Raw genomic sequence first — 18,959 nt, forward strand, 5'->3', positions numbered from 1 at the left:
CTTAGACCCTCCTACCCCTCCCTCCCCCTTATGATACATGATATGTGATATATGTGATATGATCTGATTAGATCCAATCTGATCCTATCTGATATGATATGACATTAATTATTGTTAATTAGGGACTGCAGATGCAAATTAGCTGCCGGCTAACTGGTGCAATTGTAAAATTGTGCGTTGTCCCTGTCAAATAAACAATAAACTAAACTAATAAACTCTCTTACCAGGTAACTCTCTGGATGGGGTCTCCAAGCGTCAGGAGCATCTGTCCAGATTCTCCATGCCTGACCTGAGTAAAGACTCCGGTGTGAATGTGTCAGAGAAGAGCAACATGGGCACTCTCAGCTCCTCAGTTCAATTTCACAGCACAGAGTCCCTGTCCTCCTCCCGGCCTTATGGGAACATGGACGCTCCGCTGAGGATGGGCTATCCCCTGCAGTACTGGAACGCCCCCCAGCCACTGGCCTTTAACGGCAAAGGTCGTGTTGGGCTGGTGGGCAGCAGTGGAAACCTACGTATGACTCCCATGAGTGAGAGAACCCCCCGTCGGCGCATGACTGGGCAGGAACCCGTGTCCCAACAACAGCAAGTGCCACCAAGGCGCCGCAAACACCATCGCGGTAACCATGATAAAAGCCATCACCGCGGAGGAACCCACCACAAGCGCTCTCGCCGTTCCCGCTCTGACAACGCCCTCCATCTGGCGGCCGACCGGCCCACTCACATGGTGGACCCGCCCCACCGGCACATTCAGGAGGACTACGACTGCTTCCCCTCCGGCCATGCTGCCAGGGAGCTGTTTGGCCAAGGTGCGGGCGGGCACAGGCAGCATGCCTTCCGGCCCTGTCCCCGGACCACCTCAGATCTTACTTTACAAAATGCCGGTTGGCAACCTCCAGGGCTGGGCGGGCCATACTGGGGCGATGGTTACAGGGAGGTGGCTGACCCATGGTGTTCAAGCTGTTCCTCCTCCTCAGAGTCTGAGGAAGATGAGGGTTATTTCCTTGGGGAGCCTATCCCTCGGCCTGTGCAGCTGCACTACATCAACAATGAGGAGCTGCGTCACCGCTACGGCCCCCCTGGGATGGGAAACCATCATGGACCTCTGCACGGACCAATTCACAGCCAGCTGCACACCCGCCAGAGGAGGAAGAGCAAGAACTGCGTAGTCTGTTAGATTTAGAATTAACTTGATGGGGAGGAATTAGCAGGAGAGAGAGGGAGCGAGGAAGTGTGAAGGTGAGAGTATTTGAGAGTGTAAAAGAACAGACGAAGAGAAAGAGTTTGTGGATGGAAGGATGAAGAAATAAAAAGGCACTTTCTGGATCTATGTGAGCTTACGCAACCATACACTGGCTAGTGTTTGTGTCCACCTCCACAGTATGATCTAATCAGGAGAGGAAGCTTAGCTGGCTTACACAACCAAAATGTTTACAGTGATGGAGATAGAGTCAGGTGATGTCATTGATTGGGGCGGGGGGGGGGGGGTACTGATAATTGCAACCACTAAATAATGGCCTGGCCCAGGCAAATACTGGACAAACCTTGTGTGTGTGTGCAGGCATACCCATGTGCAAAAGAGAATGAGCACCCACGGGTTAAAACACAAATATCCGTCAATTGAAGTGATGTGGTCAATTTCTCCATGCCCGGTGCACCGGTCAGTGTTTTAAGCCCTGGGCACATAAAACAACAAACTTCTTTTTGTGTGGGTAAATCAGAAATTGTGTCGGGATAGTGAAAGCTGTGCGCTAGATTCCGAGCTGTGTCTTTGCTTCACTCGGTGGGATCCGATAGCTGCTGGAATTTAGTGTTGGCTCGCTAGCCTTATAATCACATTGTACAAATAGTCTGTTGAACCTTGTGCTATACATAGCCTGCTCTCCATGCTTTACCAAGGACCGAGAGCTGAACAGCCTCGACTCCTTGACCATTCAGGCCCAGTAACGTCAGGTATGGTCCCGTTTCTCTTCTGCAACATGCTTTGTTTATGGGAGTTATGTATAGATGATTATTATTAATAATAAGAATAATATAAATAATTATGAGTATAATAGTGTTAAATGTATATACAGTAATAAAAATGTTATCAAAGTAATGGATGTAGTAATGTAAATGTTATGTACATATGGTCTTAAATATTTATATATATATATATATACATATATATATATATTTTGTAACTACAGAACCATTATTTGTATAACACAATGTAGAGATAGGAAGACTTGCATGTCCATTCATTGTTGTCGTCTCATACTGGAAATAAAGTGTACGTCAACCGACAACCAGGAAGTCGCATCTCGTATCCCAGCTCTCTTGACTGGTTGTGACGGCAGTCTGGCTGTTGAGGGGGTTGGCTTTGTGGGTCTGAGTGACAGTTTCTGTCCCTCCTAATGTCCGTCTGGTCTCTCGTATGGAAACACCATCTGTTCATCAGCGGTCTGCTCAGATGATCACATATCCAAAGGGAACTGCGCTCATGCCCCATTACGTAATAACTCGGGCCCTAATAACAGGTCCTGGCATAGTGCCCTACCAACCCTTGAATGTAGATTCTGCTTTTTCTTGATTTAGTACTGCCTACTGTACCAATGAATTAGTTCCTGGAAAAAAAAGTGTAAGTCATATTTTATTTAATGTTTCATGAGCAAGTAGATTTGGAAAAATAGAGTAATAACAATAGAATATGATGTACATAACTCATCCAAATATCAAACAGACCCTGTCACGATTTCTTCGTAAACTTTGAAATTTAACTGCTGTATGGAAACTAATTCACATGCTGGCTGTATTCTCGTCATCGCTTTTCAAAAGTAGTAGCAACACCGAAAGGTTCTGAGTCAACAAAGACTATATTTCGGCAGTGGTCATATAATACGCAGGTCGAAACAAGGCCAGCAGAAGGCTGAGCACCAGGAGTGACTTTGACCAGGCAGGACGCAAGGTCACAACGGCTCATTACTGCTAAAGGTACACACAAACATTAAAAAACATTAAAAAACACAAATAGCAGCAGCAGTTAACTAAACAGGAGTCTTCATATAAACAAGTGTTATGTATTCTAGGCAAAAAAAGGTGTGTGTGTGTGTGCGTGCGTGTGAGACACTACTCCGAGAGTTCTCTGGAGTCGTACTCCTCTATAAATTGCTTCAGGGCCTCCACACAGCGCTGGCCTATCTCCCTGAGGTTTTGCTGCAGAGAAGACTGGATGGGGAGCTCTAGTGAGGGGTCCTTGGCTATCAGCATCTTGACCACCACTCCAAATGTGTCACAGTCCTTACAATACACCTGCAACGCACATAACGGCATATTCATGAACATACAGCGCCTGGTTTGCCCTGTTTTTTTTTTTTTTTACTCTTCAGAATGATGTCTTTTCTTCCCAATTTGGACATTGGGAATATATATTTATATATATACATATAGAGAGAGAGACAGTGTAGGAGAGATAAAGAGCAGGCTCTGCCAGCATGAAATGTAAAACCTGTGAAGGCACACGGGTGGCTCACACAGGCAGGAAAATTAACCACTGCATTATCTCTAGGCATGTATTTGTTTTAATTTTGTCCCACTGAAAATCTTATCAAGTATCTGGGCATCACTCTGGTACCAGGAGAGCCCAAAATTGGATGGGAGGAGTTGGTGGGGGATGGTGAGAGAGAGAGAGAATCAGGTTGCATGTGATAGGGAGCAAATATGGGGGGGGGGTGGATGAAATGACAGAAAAAAGACAGAGGGGTGTACAAAAAAGGGACGGCGCACATAACAGAAAAAAAAGAACCTTGAGCAAGAAGTCCTGTCACTTGCATACCATTACCACTGAATGGATTAGCGTCTGAGGCAATACTCAGCCCAGACTGTCCATTTTATGTGAGTTAGTTTGTGTGTGTGTGTGTGTGTGTGTGTGTGTGTGTGCTAGCATGTGCTTTGCAGGTCTGCATGAGTTACCTGTTGCCAGAGTGCTTTCTCACACAGCCTACCTTCTCCAGTAACCATGGAGATATGAAAGCAAGAGGCTTTTTCTTTCGTTAAGTTGAAATACACACTCTCTCTCTCTCACACACACAGCCTCTGAACAGCGCTTCATGTGACGTGCTGTCACATTGAAGGTTGCATTAAAGCACGTGTACTGTATGAGAGCCACTCCGTCACAATGTGTGATGAAGACGAGGCAGACTACAAAATCTATGAGGCAAGACTACTTGAAATAAACAAACCCCCTACACCCCCTGCAATCAATCAAACCGGATGATAAATGCGAGCCCACTTACTGAACTCCACATTAACGCCCAGACAATAATGACGAGCTGCCGAAGGCTCGGTGTTTTGAAATGAACATTTGGACTGAGTGCACAACACACGTCTCTTTCTTTTTGTCTCCTCGCTCTACTTTTACCCCAACCCCATCTTTCTTTCTCTAATTCCAACTTCACTTACCTCTCTCATGTCTATCCATTTATATCCATTCCTCCTAAGGTGTGTGTGTGTGTGTGTGTGTGTGTGTGTGGGCGTGCTGTAGCACTATTCTACCTCCTCTATCTCTCTCCTTTTCTGTTGAATGGCTCTATTTCGTGCTGCTGCCCAGCCTGCAGCTGAAGGGTGCTCTGGCTTTCCGCCTTGCTCTCCCACTCCGCTTTGAGCTTCCTCATGTTCTCGTTCTCTGCTTCGGGTTCTCGCACGCTCATGAGAAACCTGCACAGAGATAGTGGTGAGGACAGGGGGGGACAGACATGAAAGAAAACATAGGACTGTTACGTAGGAAGGTCAAAAACCACGGAAGTAAACACTTACGGATGACTGACACCACCACAAACAACGCAGATGGCAAAGTGCCTGCAGAGTTGATCAAACATGGCAGCTATTTAGGATTACACAGAATACTGAATCTGTTTTTAAAAATTATTATTTGGCCCCTGTCATGGTTGTTATCTGGGTTTCCTGTTTTATTTTGAAGGTCTTGCCATTTCTGTTCCTGCCTGTTTTGCTCACCTGGGGCCTCACGTATCAGTCGTTACTATGGGCAAATTTGTGCGTACACACCCATGGGATTTTTTTAGCCCTTAAGTTTGTCTCAGAGACCAGTGTAGAACCTGGGTAACCCCTGAATTTAGACACCGATTGGCTACCACTGATGTCTTTGCAGGCCTGGGTGATTGAACAGATGTTAGCAGGAAGGAATAACAAATAACCATCATGCTTTGCTGCAGCCTGTCAGACCATCTAGAGGGCTAAAAAATTCCATGGGTGTGTACGCACAAATTTGCCCGTAGTAACGTTTGATACACGAGGCCCCTGTTCCCCATCCCCTGATTGGCTCCCCAGCAGTTATATTCCCCCTGGTTGCCCTGTTTCTGTTTCTCGGGTTGTTATGTTAGCTTATGTCTTGATGCATGCTCGATAAGCCAGGTAAGAAAATCAAAGAAGGTTGAATCAGTTCATCTGGACACAACGTTTATTGAGAGAAACTTTTCATCACTCAGCTAAGTGACATCTTCAGTCTCAACTGACTGCAGGTATCCCCACCCTTATAAACCATACAAAATTGCAATTGCCGATGGGGGACACTTGATTGTTGATATTTATTGTAAACCAACACATACTGATTAGTACTTAAGGTTTGACTCTCATCATCCACTGGGGCACAAACTAGGAGTCATCAGGATGCTGCACCGCTGAGCTGACAACGTCCCCACTGACACAGCGGCCGGGGAAGTGGAGAAATCCCACATTAAACAGGCCCCGGTTAAGTGTGGTTATCCTAACTGGGTGTTTGTCAAAGCCAGCAAGATGCCCAAACAGTGCACCAGCCAATCAAAGCGAGAAGGACAACAGCTGGCTAAGCGTAAACCAGTGGTGATTCCGTATGTGGCAGGAGTGTCGGAACAGCTGAGACGCGTATTTTCCAAACACCGCGTCTCAGTCGCTTTCAAACCCCTAAACACGCTGCGCTGGTCCACCTCCAAGGATCAGGTCCCCTGGCACAAACAGAGCAATATAGTGTACGCCAGTGGTGCCAAACCCCTTCTCCTGGAGAGCTACCCTCCTGCCGGTTTTCACTCCAACCCTGATTTAACACATCTGATTCAATTAATCAAGGTCTTGGTCAGTAGGTTATTAGTAGAATTGGGTGTGTTAAATTCAGGTTGGAGTGACAAACGGCAAGGTGGTTGCTCTCCAGGAGCAGGGTTGGGCACCACTGGTGTACGCTGTTAAGTGCCAAGAGGATTGCTGTGATTTGTACATTAGGGGAACCAAACAGACACTGTCCAAGAGGATGGCACAACACAGGAGAGCTAATGTGTCAGGTCAGGACTCCACAGTCTACATCCATCTACAGGCCAGTGGCCACTCTTTCAAGGAAGAGGATGTGCAAATCCTTGATAGGGAGGAATGCTGGTTTGAACGGGGAGTCAAAGAAGCCATCTATGTAAAGAGGAAATTACCATCTCTGAACCGGGGGGGGGGGGGGGGGGGCTAAGAGTACATCTGTCACCATCTTACAATGCTGTGATTGCAACTATTCGCCAACCCTCTGTGAACAGTACACATGATCAATGGCCACACCCATATTTGCATATGAAAGTGGTCGTTGGTTTCGGTCGTTAGGCACTATATCGTTCATAAGGGTGGGATACCTGCAGTCAGTTTAGACTGAAGAGGTCACTTAGATGAGTGATGAAACGACTCTGTCAATAAAAGTCGTGTCCAGATGAACTGATTCAACCTTCTTTGATTTGTTAGCTTATGTTAACCTATGTTAGCCTTCATGCCTTGTCCTTGAGCCTTCCTTGCTGTGTAGACCTTGCCTGTTGTGTGGACATTTGAACCCCTGCACCATTAAATCATTGCTCTAGCCCAGCCTGTCTCCGCTGTCCGCATTTGGGTCCTCAGTTCCTGCTCCCGGCGTGACAGCCTCAGTATAAATGAGGCAGCACAGACACGCTGAAATGCTCAGGAACAATGACAAAAATCGAGCCTGATGGTATACATAGAATAATGTGTCTCCCTAATTTGAAGATTATAGATAAGTGGTTAAACAACAGAGATCTCAATTTTCTTACTACCTGTGAAGTGATCAACATTTACTGGAGTTCAGTATCTTTCCCATAAGCCCATTTTGTTGACAGTTTCTGTAATATTTATCTCACACAACAGCTATTTGTTCATAACTTTTCTCTTGACCCCTTGGCTGTCTGACTTCAACATTAAAATGTAACAGTAGACAAGTGAGATCAGGGCTGCAACAAAGAATCGATGAAATTCGATTATAAAAATCGCTGGTAACGAATTTCATGGTCGAATTGTTGGCTCTATGATGGTGTATGCTGTGTCGCAGAGCTGGCTACATCGCTTCAAGAAAAAAAAAATTGGAACATGGCGGAGGCAGGGAAAACTGCTCGACCAACACCATGGACAGGAGCATTCCACATTTAATCCGAGTGTGTTAGCTGCAAACAATGGAAACTGATCTTGCACAGCACGGGAGCGCCACGGTAATGAGAGAACAACTGAAACGAAAACACATTGGAGCTATGGATGAAGAGATCTCAACAGCAGGGTAAGTACAAAATCTTAACTAAATGAGTTTAGACTCATGGCATGCCTAACAGCAGGTAGTTCTTCTTGTTTATCTACATAATAGCCGGGATTTGCTCGTGATCCAGCTTGAATGGTCTCCATCCATCCATTATCCTAGCCGCTTATCCCAATTGGGGTCGCAGGATGCTGGAGTCTATCCCAGCAGTCATTGGGCGGCAGGTGAGGAGACACCCTGGACAGGCCGTCAGTCCATCACAGGGCCAACACACGCACACACACACACACACACACACACACACACACACACACACACACACACACACACACACACACACACACACACACACGCACGCACGCACACACACACACACACACACACACAGGCATTCACACACAGGGACAATTTAAGCATGGCCGATTCACCTGACCTACATGTCTTTGGACTGTGGGAGGAAAACGGAGCACCCAGAGGAAACCCACGCAGACACGGGCAGAACATGCAAACTCCACACAGAGGACAACCTGGGATGATTCCCAAGGTTGGACTACCCCAGGGTTCGAACCCAACTGCGCCACTGTGCCACCCACCTGAATGGTCTGTTAAGTCAAATTTCCAAGAAGAGAGCTAGCTTTAGCCAGGAGCATGTGGACATGCTCACATTTTTGCATTGCAGTGCAAATTTCCTGTAGAAAGAGAGAGAGGGTGTGTGTGTGCGTGTGTTTTTGTTACTGCAGTGTTATTGTTGTTAAAGCTATTTGATGAAGCAAAGCCTGTTAACACTTTGCTTGTGTTTTATGTTTTTTTTTAATTATTTATAATTTATTACCATTTTAACAACTCAGGTCCATTCAAGCAATGTAAAAAATTGCCTGTTTTTGTGCACTTTATTAAAAAAGCAAGTATATATATATTTGCACATGTTGTATAGCATACATTTAGGTCTGTTATTTGTGTTAATATTGTCAATTTGGAATGAATTTTTTTGAATAAAATGGAAAAAAAATTGTTTTTGTGTTTTTATCCGATTCATCAATTAACTGAAGAAATAATCGACAGATTAATCTATTATCAAAAAAGTTGTTAGCTGCAGCCCTGAATGAGATGTGAAACAGGCTTATAAGAGACAACCATGTGCTACTCCCTTTATTATGTCTATGACTGCTGACACGTCAGTTGCAATTTTCCCTTGCACCTGTGGTCTTTTCACAGCCAAAGGGCCCTGCCTGCTTTTCTATCTCACCTACACTAATGTCTGATAAAACTACGACTACTACTACGACGATTACTACTACTACTACTACTTTAGCTGCTCCCGTTAAGAGAAGACAAATTCAAGAAAGCACAGAAAATGTATACAAATGACAAAACCAACTGCTGCAATCTCCAAAGGCCTCAACTATTTATTTATTTATTCAATCATTTATTTACTCTAATGAGATATAACAATGCACATGGCATCCTGGATCATCTGTTTTAGGTTTGCTCAAAATTCCTTTCTTACATGTTGCATTATGTAGCATTTCAGCAGTAAGAAGACAGATAGAGCCTCGGCCATGGCACATCGTGTCCATCATCTCTCTCTTTACTTTGTCTTACACTGGAAGAGAACTTAAGAAGCAAAACCTCTGTTCACACGCATTGTGACTCATGTCTGAGTACTGTAAGTATTATGCTAGCCTGGACCAAATGCTCCTTTTGGGAGGTACAAAACTTATATGATCATATAACCATATCCCACAAGGAAAAAAACAGAAGCAGGGCAAGTTTTTCAGGATGCAAACTTACACTAAAATGTTTGTCCTTCTCCCTGCTGGTGAGAAAAGGTCCTAAAGAGGTGGGGACAGAGACAAAACGTATGAGATCAACATACCAACAGCAGAAACCAAAAAAAACCAGAACACAACAGAATACAAAACTCAGTGCAACACAACTCGATGCAGTACAACTCAACGCAGCACACCAATGCAATAACACACAGCCAAACTCAATGCAGTGCGACCCACAATGCAACAAAAAACAAGGAGAATTTCTGAGCACTCGCCAAACCAAGGCAGTGCTGGTAGTTATTCTGAGGTTCTTTCTTTCTGTGTGGCATGCCCATCTAAAGCTGGGTCCTCTCTCTCTCTCTCTCTCTCTCTCTTTCTCTCTCTCTCTCGTCTCCTGCCAGAAAGAGAGTTATTGTCTACATGAAGCGGGGGCTAAAATTAATGTTTCCTTAAGGAGAATCCATTGGGTGTGATTTGAAAAATCTGCCTCGCAACGTTTGACTGCAGTGTTCCTATGTGAGGCAATAGCTTTGTTATGGCTCATTATATATCACTGGCTGGCTGCCCTCATAACACTCACTCTTGCTCTCATTCTTCCTCTCTTTCTCTCTCCCATTACACACACGCACATACACACACACACACACACACACACACACAAACCGGCAATGAGTCACCATCATCACACCATCTCTCAGGCACACACAAAAACCTGTTTCTCTCACACACACGCGCACACCTCCACAGTGCTGCAGTCTGCGCAGAGACACAGTATAGCCGAATATGAGAGAGGAAAAGACGTTTCAGAGCCACGGCAGATAAAAAGTAGAGAGCTCCAGTAAAGCCGAAAGCCTTCCAAATGATTTTACGCTTGCAGGTCTGCAGTTAATAGCAGTGCAGCTCAAATATTTCAGAACCTCCCTGAACTCCGTGTAGAATACTTCAGTCCTCTGCATTATTTTATTCTTATTATCGGCTGATTTTACCCCTCTGAGCTGTGATCACTTGATGCAGGGTAGATGCTTCACACATGACAGATTTGCATAGACCCATTGAAATGTTTTTCAGACGTATGTAATGTTCAGATGACTATAAAATGAGTGGGAAAACATATCAGCTATAAGCTATACTATATAAGCGGTACTAAAATATACATACTATATACATACATACATACATACATACATACATACATACATACATACATACATACATACATACATACATATACATACATACATATATATAGCTGTACTAACTAAGAATGCACAGAGCTTCTTTGTATTTACATAATGGGACACTGATGTGACGCTATCTGTTACTACCTGATACCATGACAACAAAATGCCCCCTAAATAATTGTAAAGTATGTTCATGAAAATACTTGGCGCCAGTGCTGGCCTCCACTGCCACCCAATGGTCAATAAAAAAAACTGTTTCTAAATACAGATGCTACAGTTAACAGCAAGCAAACAAACACACACATTCATGAGGGGCAATTTCATACGGCTGATTCACCTGACCTACATGTCTTTGGACTGTGGGAGGAGAAAGGAAACCGGAGCTCCCAGAAGAAACCCACGCAGACACGGGGAGAACATGCAAACTCCACACAGAGGACGACCCGGAACGACCCCCCAGGTTGGACTACCCCGGGGCTCGAACCCAGAACCTTCTTGCTGTGAGGCAACTGTGCTAACCACTGTGCCGACACACACACACACACACACACACACACACACATATATATATAACTTTGTAAAAGGAAACACTCAATGGTAGGGTTAGTGCTCAACAAATAAGGAGCAAATATGTGTGTGTGTGTGTTTGTGTGTGTGTGTGTGGCTGTTGCTGTTTTCACCGTTATTTCTGTTGCAATCAATGCAAACTTACTGTCATCTTCTTGTGGAGGTGAAATTGCCCCTCTCGGCTGGCTCTGCTCCCCAATGTCTTTCTCCCTCTCCTCCTTCCTTACTTGATTCTTCGCCATCACCCTGTGTGGTGGATCTTCCTGAATTTTAGGCTGATAATGACCTCCCCAGGAGGAGTGAGACCTGGGGGTGAAGTGGCGGTGCCTCTGGTATCCGAAGTCAAAGTCGGGTTTCTGGAAGGACTGCTCATTCCTGAGAAAATTGTGCAATTAAGGGGGAAATGTCAAAGAGACCATCATCAATCTGCTCTTCCCTTTACTGGTTATCTGTATCACTACATTTAGTGATAAAGAGTTGTAATACATGGGGGGTTCAGTCCAAAACACGAAAGGCCCAAAAATATTCAGTGAAAAGAAGCAGCATTTACATGGGAACAATATGAGCTCACAGTCTCTTGTTTGTAAGCAAGACTGCAAGGTGGTGACAGGGGAGAATGTAGCTAGGCAGCATTGGATGTTGGTATGTAGTATGACTTTGGAGACAAAGAAGAGGAAGAGAGTGAAGGCAGAGCCAAGGGTCAAATGGTGGAAGTTGAAAAAGAAGGACTGTTGTGGGGAGTTCAGGGAGGAGCTAAGACAGGCACTGGGTGGTAGTGAAGAGTTACCATATGGCTGGGCAACAGCTGCAGAAATAGTGAGGGAGACAGCTTGGAAGGTATTTGGTGTGTCATCAGGACACACCAAGTACTGACACTTGGTGGTGGAACGAGGAAGTACCCAATTTCCCCTCGGGGATGAATAAAGTATTCTGATTCCGATTCTGATTGATTCTGATACATCAAAGTATACAGAGGAAGAGGTTGGCAAAGAAGAAGTGGGATAGGCAGAGAGATGAAGAAAGTAGACAGGTGTACAAAGGGGATGCAGTGTAAAGCGAAGAGAGAAGTGGCAAAGGCACAGGAAAAGGCATACGGTGAGTTGTATGACAGGTTAGACACTAAGGAAGGAGAAAAGGACTGGTACCGACTGGTTAGACAGAGGGACTGAGCTGGGAAGGATGTGCAGCAGGTAAGGGCGATCAAAGATAGAGATGGAAATGTACTGACGAGCAAGGAGAGTGTGCTGAGAAAGTGGAAGGAGTACTTTGAGGGGCTGATGAATGAAGAAAATGAGAGAGAGAAGGTTGGATGATGTGGGGATAGTGAATCGGGAAGTGCAGTGGATTAGCAAGGAGGAAGTGAGGGCAGCTAAGAAGAGGATTAACAGTGGAAAGGCAGTTGGTCCAGATGACATACCTGTGGAGGCATGGAGATGTTTAGGAGAGATGGCAGTAGAGTTTTTAACTAGATTGTTTAGAGGTCCGCGGTGGTGTAGCGGTCTAAGCATTGGCTTTGTGTCGATGCAGTTGCCCACAGGGAACCAGGGTTCGTGCCTCGGTCTCGTCAGATCCGACTATGGCCGGACTTCATGAAGCAGCAATAATTGGCAACGCTATCTTCGGGAGGGGAGCGGAGTCAGCTTGTGTTCATCACATGAATGCGTCTCTGTGTGTCGGAAAAAGCAGTGGTTCGGCCTGGATTCACCTTGTCACGAAAGTGGTGAGGCGTCTCCTTCGAGACTGCCGGCCGGAGAAGTGCAGTTAGCGAATGCATGCAGTACGAGGGTGGGTGTTTGAACTAAAATAGGGATCAATTGGCCACTAAATTGGGAGAAAAAGGGAAAAATCAGAAATAAATTTTAAAAAAAACTAGATTGTTTAACACAATCTTGGAAAGTGAGAGGATGCCTGAGGAGTGGAGAAGAAGCATAGTGGTGCCAATTTTCAAGAATAAGGGTGATGTGCAGAACCGTAGAAACTACAGAGGTATAAAGTTGATCAGCCACAGCATGAAAATATGGCAAAGAGTAATAGAAGCTAGGTTAAGAGGAGAGGTGATGATCAGCGAGCAGCAGTATGGTTTCATGCCATGAAAGAGCACAACAGATGCCAGGTTTGCTTTGAGAATTTTGATTGAGAAGTATAGAGAAGGCCAGAAGGAGTTGCATTCTGTCTTTGTAGATTTAGAGAAAGCATATGACAGGGTGCCGAGAGAGGAAGTGTGGTATTGTATGAGGAAGTCGGGAGTTTCAGAGAAGTATGTAGCAGTGGTACAGGATATGTATGAGGGAAGTGTGACAGTGGTGAGATGTGCAGTTGGAATGACAGATGGGTTCAAGGTGGAGGTGGAGGTGGGATTACATCAAGGATCTGCTCTGAGCCGTTTCTTGTTTGCAATAATGATGGACAGGTTGACGGACGAGATCAGGCAGGAGTCTCCGTGGAATATGATGTTTGCGAATGACACTGTAATCTGTAGCGAGAGAAGGTTGCAGGTGGAGGAGAGCCTGGAGAGGTGGAGGTATGCACTGGAGAGAAGCGGAATTAAATTCAGTAGAAGCAAGATGGAATACCTATGTGTGAATGAGAGGGAGGACAGTGGAATGGTGAGGATGCAAGGAGTAGAGGTGATGAAGGCATATGAGTTTAAATACTTGGGGTCAACTGTTCAAAGTAACGGTGAGTGCAGAAGAGTGCAGGCAGGGTGGAGCGGGTGGAGAAGAGTGTCAGGAGTGATTTGTGACAGAAGGGTACCAGCAAGAGTTAAAGAGAAGGTTTACAAGATGGTTGTGAGACCAGCTATGTTATATGGTTTGGAGACAGTGGCACTGATGAAAAGACAGGAGGTGGAGCTGGAGGTGGCAGAGTTGAAGATGCTAAGATTTTCATTGGCAGTGACAAAGAAGAACAGGATTAGGAACGAGTATATTAGAGGGACAGCTCAGGTTGGACAGTTTGGAGACAAAGCAAGAGAGGCAAGATTGAGATGGTTTGGACATGTGTGGAGGAGAGATGCTGGGTATATGGGAGAAGGATGCTGAATATGGAGCTGCCAGGGAAGAGGGAAAGATGAAGGCCAAAGAGGAGGTTCATGGATGTGGTGAGGGAGGACATGCAGGTGGCTGGTGGGACAGAGGAAGATGCAGAGAACAGGAAGAGATAGAAACGGATTGATCCGCTGTGGTGACCCCCAACGGGAGCAACCAAAAGTAGTGGTAGTAGACTCTTTGTTTGTAAGCCTGCACTATCCATTATTAGGTGATCCTTTCACTAAATTACAAGTTTTAGCACAGGCCCACTATATTCAACTATATTCTACTGTCAAAGAAAGGTGAATCAGTTCATCTGGATGCAACATTTATTGACAGATACGTGTCATCACTCATCTAAATGACTTCCTCAGCCTAAACTTACTGCAGGTATTCCCACCCTTATAAACAATACGATTAAAAACAACGACCAGTTTCATACGCAAATAGGCGTGAGCATTAACTACAGTTTCCATGGCCATGTGTACTGTTCACGGAGGATTTGGGAATGTTTGCAATCACAGCATTGTAAGATGGCGACAGATGTACTCTCAATCCCCCCTCCCCGATTCAGGGATGGTCATTACCTCTTAACATAGATGGCCTAAGAGTACATCTGTCACCATTTTACAATGCTGTGATTGCAAACATTCCCAAATCCTCTGTGAATAGTACACACGGCCCCCTAGTTGCAGTGGCTCCAAGGCAAACTCTGGCTGCCTCCATGTAGGCAGGACCATTTGACACACAGACCAATAAGAATAAAGTTTAGCTTCCTGCGTTGTCTGCTATCCTCCACAGAAATGCCCTGTGTGTAGCCACAGCTTCTTGTGGGGAAAAACTTTTAACTCGGACACAAATATTGTAATTCTTCATTTTCAAACTATAATACAAAAATGTGAAAATTGAAAAAATGAGTACAAACTCACATTTTGCATTCATTTGAGGAGCAAGTAATTGACTTTTTGAAATATTGGATCCAATTTTCTATCACTAATTTGAAATGAGAATATTGAACTGTTGTGTGTGTGTGTGTGTGTGTGTGTGTGTTAATTGTAAAGCGCTTTGAGTGGCTGTTGCAGCTAGAAAAGCTGCAGCTAGAAAAGCTAGAAAAATAAAACACAACTTGATTGATTGAAACTAGTAAATGGTCATACCTATTTGCATATAAAACTTGTCATTGGTTTCGGTCATTATGCCACTGTACTGTTTATAAGGGTGGGGATACCTGCAGTCAGTTTAAACTGAAGAGGTCACTCAGGTGAGTGATGAAACATTTCTCTCAATAAACGTTGTGTCCAGATGAACTGATTCAACTTTCTTTGATTTTCTTACCTGGATTATTGAGCATGCATCAAGACATATAGTCTATTGTATTCCATGGAATACATATGCGTGAACAAGAGGGAGGACAGCAGAATGGTGAGGATGCAAGGAGTAGAGGTGACAAAGGTGGCTGAGTTTAAATACTTAGAGTCAACTGTTCAAAATAACGGGGAGTGTGGAAGAGAGGTGAAGAAGACAGTGCTGGCAGGGTTGAGTAGTGGGGGAGAGCGTCAGGAGTCATTTGTGACAGAAGGGTACCAGCAAGAGTTAAAGGTAAGATTTACAAGGTGGGTAGTGAGACCAGCTATGTTGATTGGTTTGGAGACAGTGGCACTGACGAAAAGACAGGAGGCGGAGCTGGCAGAGTTGAAGATGCTAGGATTTTCGCTGGGAGTGACGAAGAAGGACAGGATTAGGAACGAGTATATTAGAGGGACAGCTCAGGTTGGACAGTTTGGAGACAAAGCAAGAGAGGCAAGATTGAAATGGTTTGGACATGTGCGGAGGAGAGATGCTGGGTATATTGAGAGAAGGATGCTGAAGATGGAGCTGCCAGGGAAGAGGAAAAGAGGAAGGCCAAAGGGGAGGTTTACGGATGTGGTGAGAGAGGACATGCAGGTGGCTGGTGCGACAGAGGACAGGCAGAGATGGAAACAGATGATCCATTGTGGTAACTCCTAACGGGAGCAGCTAAAAGTAGTAGTAGAACTACTACTACTACTACTACTATTACTACTACTACAAGCCCACTATAAATAAAAGGGATAAAAAAGGTAAATTTTCTGGAATAAAGACCCACCCCTCTTAGTCGTCTGATGACAGCCATGTAATAAAGAGTTGTAAGGGTGAGAATTATCAGGAAGACAAAGTACAATGTGCTTCTTCCGCTCTCGCCTTGCCAAACTTACATGGATCTGTGGACATGCTTGGCAGACTTTGGTTTGTGCCATCCAGTCATCCATGCCCGGGGTCTGGTTGGACTTCCCACCCTCCTGAGGGGCATCTTCATATCCTGAGCCATCAGATGAGATGTTGCAGAGACAAGTAAATGTTAAAGAAGAAGAAGAAGAAGTATAACAACCACACAATTTGAGCCATTTTTTGATGATTACTGTGCTTTCTTTGGGGGTGTATTAGCCTAACCAAAAAGGAGACGTAACCGAGTGGCAGCTCAGATGAAAAATACCAAAGTGTGTTGACATCAAAACAAGTCAACGGAAGCAACGTTTTCAAAAGATAACGATCATGTTGTTTTCTATCTAGTTTGGTGAGCAGAGCTGTTCGTGTTTAGTCAGCTGAATGTCCGGCTGGTGTAACCTCCTTGGGACAGAAGTGGTTGGTTTGATTTCTCGGTTCACCCTTTCTGCACTGCGTTACGAGGCGCCTTGGGACAACCGAAATGGCCAACTCTTCCTACGTTGACAGGTCGTTTTCTAAACAACAGGAAGTGTTTTTTTAACCTTGCTCTGCCGCGGACGGTCCATTTTCTTCTCATCCGCCTTCTGTCGTTCTTTCTCAAATCAGCTCGTGTGTTGTTTTGAGGAGCGGGGCTGCCTCGGAAGTTGGCTTATCGCTGCCTTTGTCCAGTAACCATTTTCGGTTTCTCCCGCTCCTTCATGCGCCGTCCGCACGGTTGTGTCCCCGGACGGTTGGTAAAACGCATATTGTGCGGAACACCTCGGCGTGGGGCGTGTAATACCGAAAGTAAGACGCGGTAACAGCACTGGCGGACTACTGACACGCCTTTACTTCCTTGACCTAAGTTGTGTTTTCAGTCCATCCAGCGCAAGTTGTTGGTGTTTGCCTCAGAACCTGACCGCGCGACCTGTTAGACGTTTATTTCACCGACACGTTTTGACCACAAGATGGCGCCGCTTAACCCTCAAAACGTGTGCTCCCCCACCGGCTCATGACGCAACTTTGTATGTTCGTTTCTCAAACGCCCGTCCATCGCCTTGGCTTGCAAATGAAGGCCCTTCTTGATGAAGGATAAAAGAAAACAACGGTTGTTTTTACATTTAACAGCCTGCAGCTTGTTAAATGAGAAAATGTAAATGTCAACGCGACTTAGCCTACAAGAGAGTCAGCAAGTAGATAAACTCAGTGGCATCAGGCCACATAAGTAGTTATAGCCTAGTAGTGCTATAGCGAGTAGTGGTAGCACATCTGCTACATAGTAAGCACATCATAGTTGTATTGCATGACGTCACAAGAACAACAATGCATATCATGTCGGATAAATTTAGTGCAAGTGCACCTCGGCGAATAGGAGAATCAGTGCAAAGTAAAAAATTGCAAAGTAAATTTACATTGCCACATATCAGTAAATCAGACCTATTGTTGTCACCAGAGCATAATGAAATGTCAAGTGCATGTAGGATGCATGTATAACAATGGTGCCCTTGCATGAGTCTCTTTGGCTGCACCTCGCCGTGGCCGTTTATTCACAGCGACTCCAGTCAGGGGTTTAAATAACGGGGGAGACACGTTGTGCCCAATTACCCAGTGGATGAAGTTCACAAGGTGACAGTAATACGCAGCGATTGCTGGGCATGAAGAATGAAGCCAGTGATCGTAACACCGTGTACAAAACAGCTTTCTGTGAATTATCTGCCTGGGTCCATACAAAGCCCGCCACACCCTTGGGAAGGGCCCAGTGGCCAGCACCAACAGCTGTATTAGATGATTCATATTAGCTGCAAAGTATACTGACCTTTGCTGTTCTTGTTTGCCTTTTTCTAAATAATGACAACATCATTGCTGCACAGATTGCATTCACAGCCAGAAGGAGCATTATGAAATCATTTAAAGTGATTTTTAAAGGTGATATTTTTTTTTGCGTGTTTATCCCCTCAGTAGTGGGAATGGTTGGTGTAACTTAAAGGGTGATGGGTCTGTCATTTTAACGGGCTTTTAACACATCCGTGATAGTTTAGACACGCTTTCTCAAGAACATTTAACGACTGTTGCTATGCACAGTGTTCATGTACATGTGTCAATCAAATTTAATTTATACAGGACATTTCATATGTAAAAATGCAGTGCAAATTGTGTGTTTTCTCTCAAACGTGTACAGGCTACTCTTTCTAATGTAATTTTTTTAATACCAGCTAAAAAACTAAATAGTTGTCCAACATTTTTATATTTCATTTCTTTCTTGCTTTCACCAGGCTGCTCTCACATGGAAAAAGGCTGTCGTCACATACGTTATCAAAAATGGCATTCCAAGAAAAGGATTAAAAAGATTTCTTTTTTTTTAGGATATAATTTTGTTTTTTGGCGTCCTTTTCATGTACAATGTACGGCACAAATAATGTTAAAGGCCACCCTTATCCATTACCAGATCCTGCCAATCAACTCCAGTTATTACTATTCTCCCCAGTCCCCACCCCGTCTCTCCTGTGTTACCACCCACCACCACCTTTTCCTGTTTGAGAGAGAGAGAGAGAGAGAGAGAGAGAGAGAGAGAGAGAGAGAGAGAGAGAGAGAGAGAGAGAGAGAGAGAGAGAGAGAGAGAGAGAGAGAGAGAGAGAGAGACTGATTAAAA

The 18,959-nt window shown here is 44.7% G+C and overlaps 2 protein-coding genes across 2 annotated transcripts in view; one reads left to right on the forward strand and one right to left on the reverse strand.

Moving 5' to 3' along the window:
• LOC130107359 (prickle-like protein 2) overlaps positions 1-1,449 on the forward strand; it is a 53,465-nt gene extending 52,016 nt beyond the window's left edge. Inside the window, exon 9 of the mRNA XM_056273913.1 lies at positions 228-1,449. Coding sequence (XP_056129888.1) covers positions 228-1,177 — 950 coding nt within the window. The 3' untranslated portion in view covers positions 1,178-1,449. The remainder of the gene's footprint in view (positions 1-227) is intronic.
• A 1,176-nt stretch (positions 1,450-2,625) lies between these two features.
• Positions 2,626-17,240, reverse strand: LOC130108038 (periphilin-1-like). The gene is made up of 6 exons (XM_056274875.1): positions 16,873-17,240; positions 16,321-16,424; positions 11,203-11,432; positions 9,329-9,369; positions 4,534-4,695; positions 2,626-3,291 (listed from the first exon to the last, which is right to left on the reverse strand). Exons 1-6 carry the CDS (start codon positions 16,894-16,896, stop codon positions 3,109-3,111), a joined length of 744 nt encoding a protein of 247 aa, XP_056130850.1. The 5' UTR covers positions 16,897-17,240; the 3' UTR covers positions 2,626-3,108.
• Between the last annotated feature and the right edge of the window lie 1,719 nt (positions 17,241-18,959).

This window comes from Lampris incognitus, chromosome 2, assembly GCF_029633865.1.
Source record: "Lampris incognitus isolate fLamInc1 chromosome 2, fLamInc1.hap2, whole genome shotgun sequence".
Taxonomy (NCBI): domain Eukaryota; kingdom Metazoa; phylum Chordata; class Actinopteri; order Lampriformes; family Lampridae; genus Lampris; species Lampris incognitus.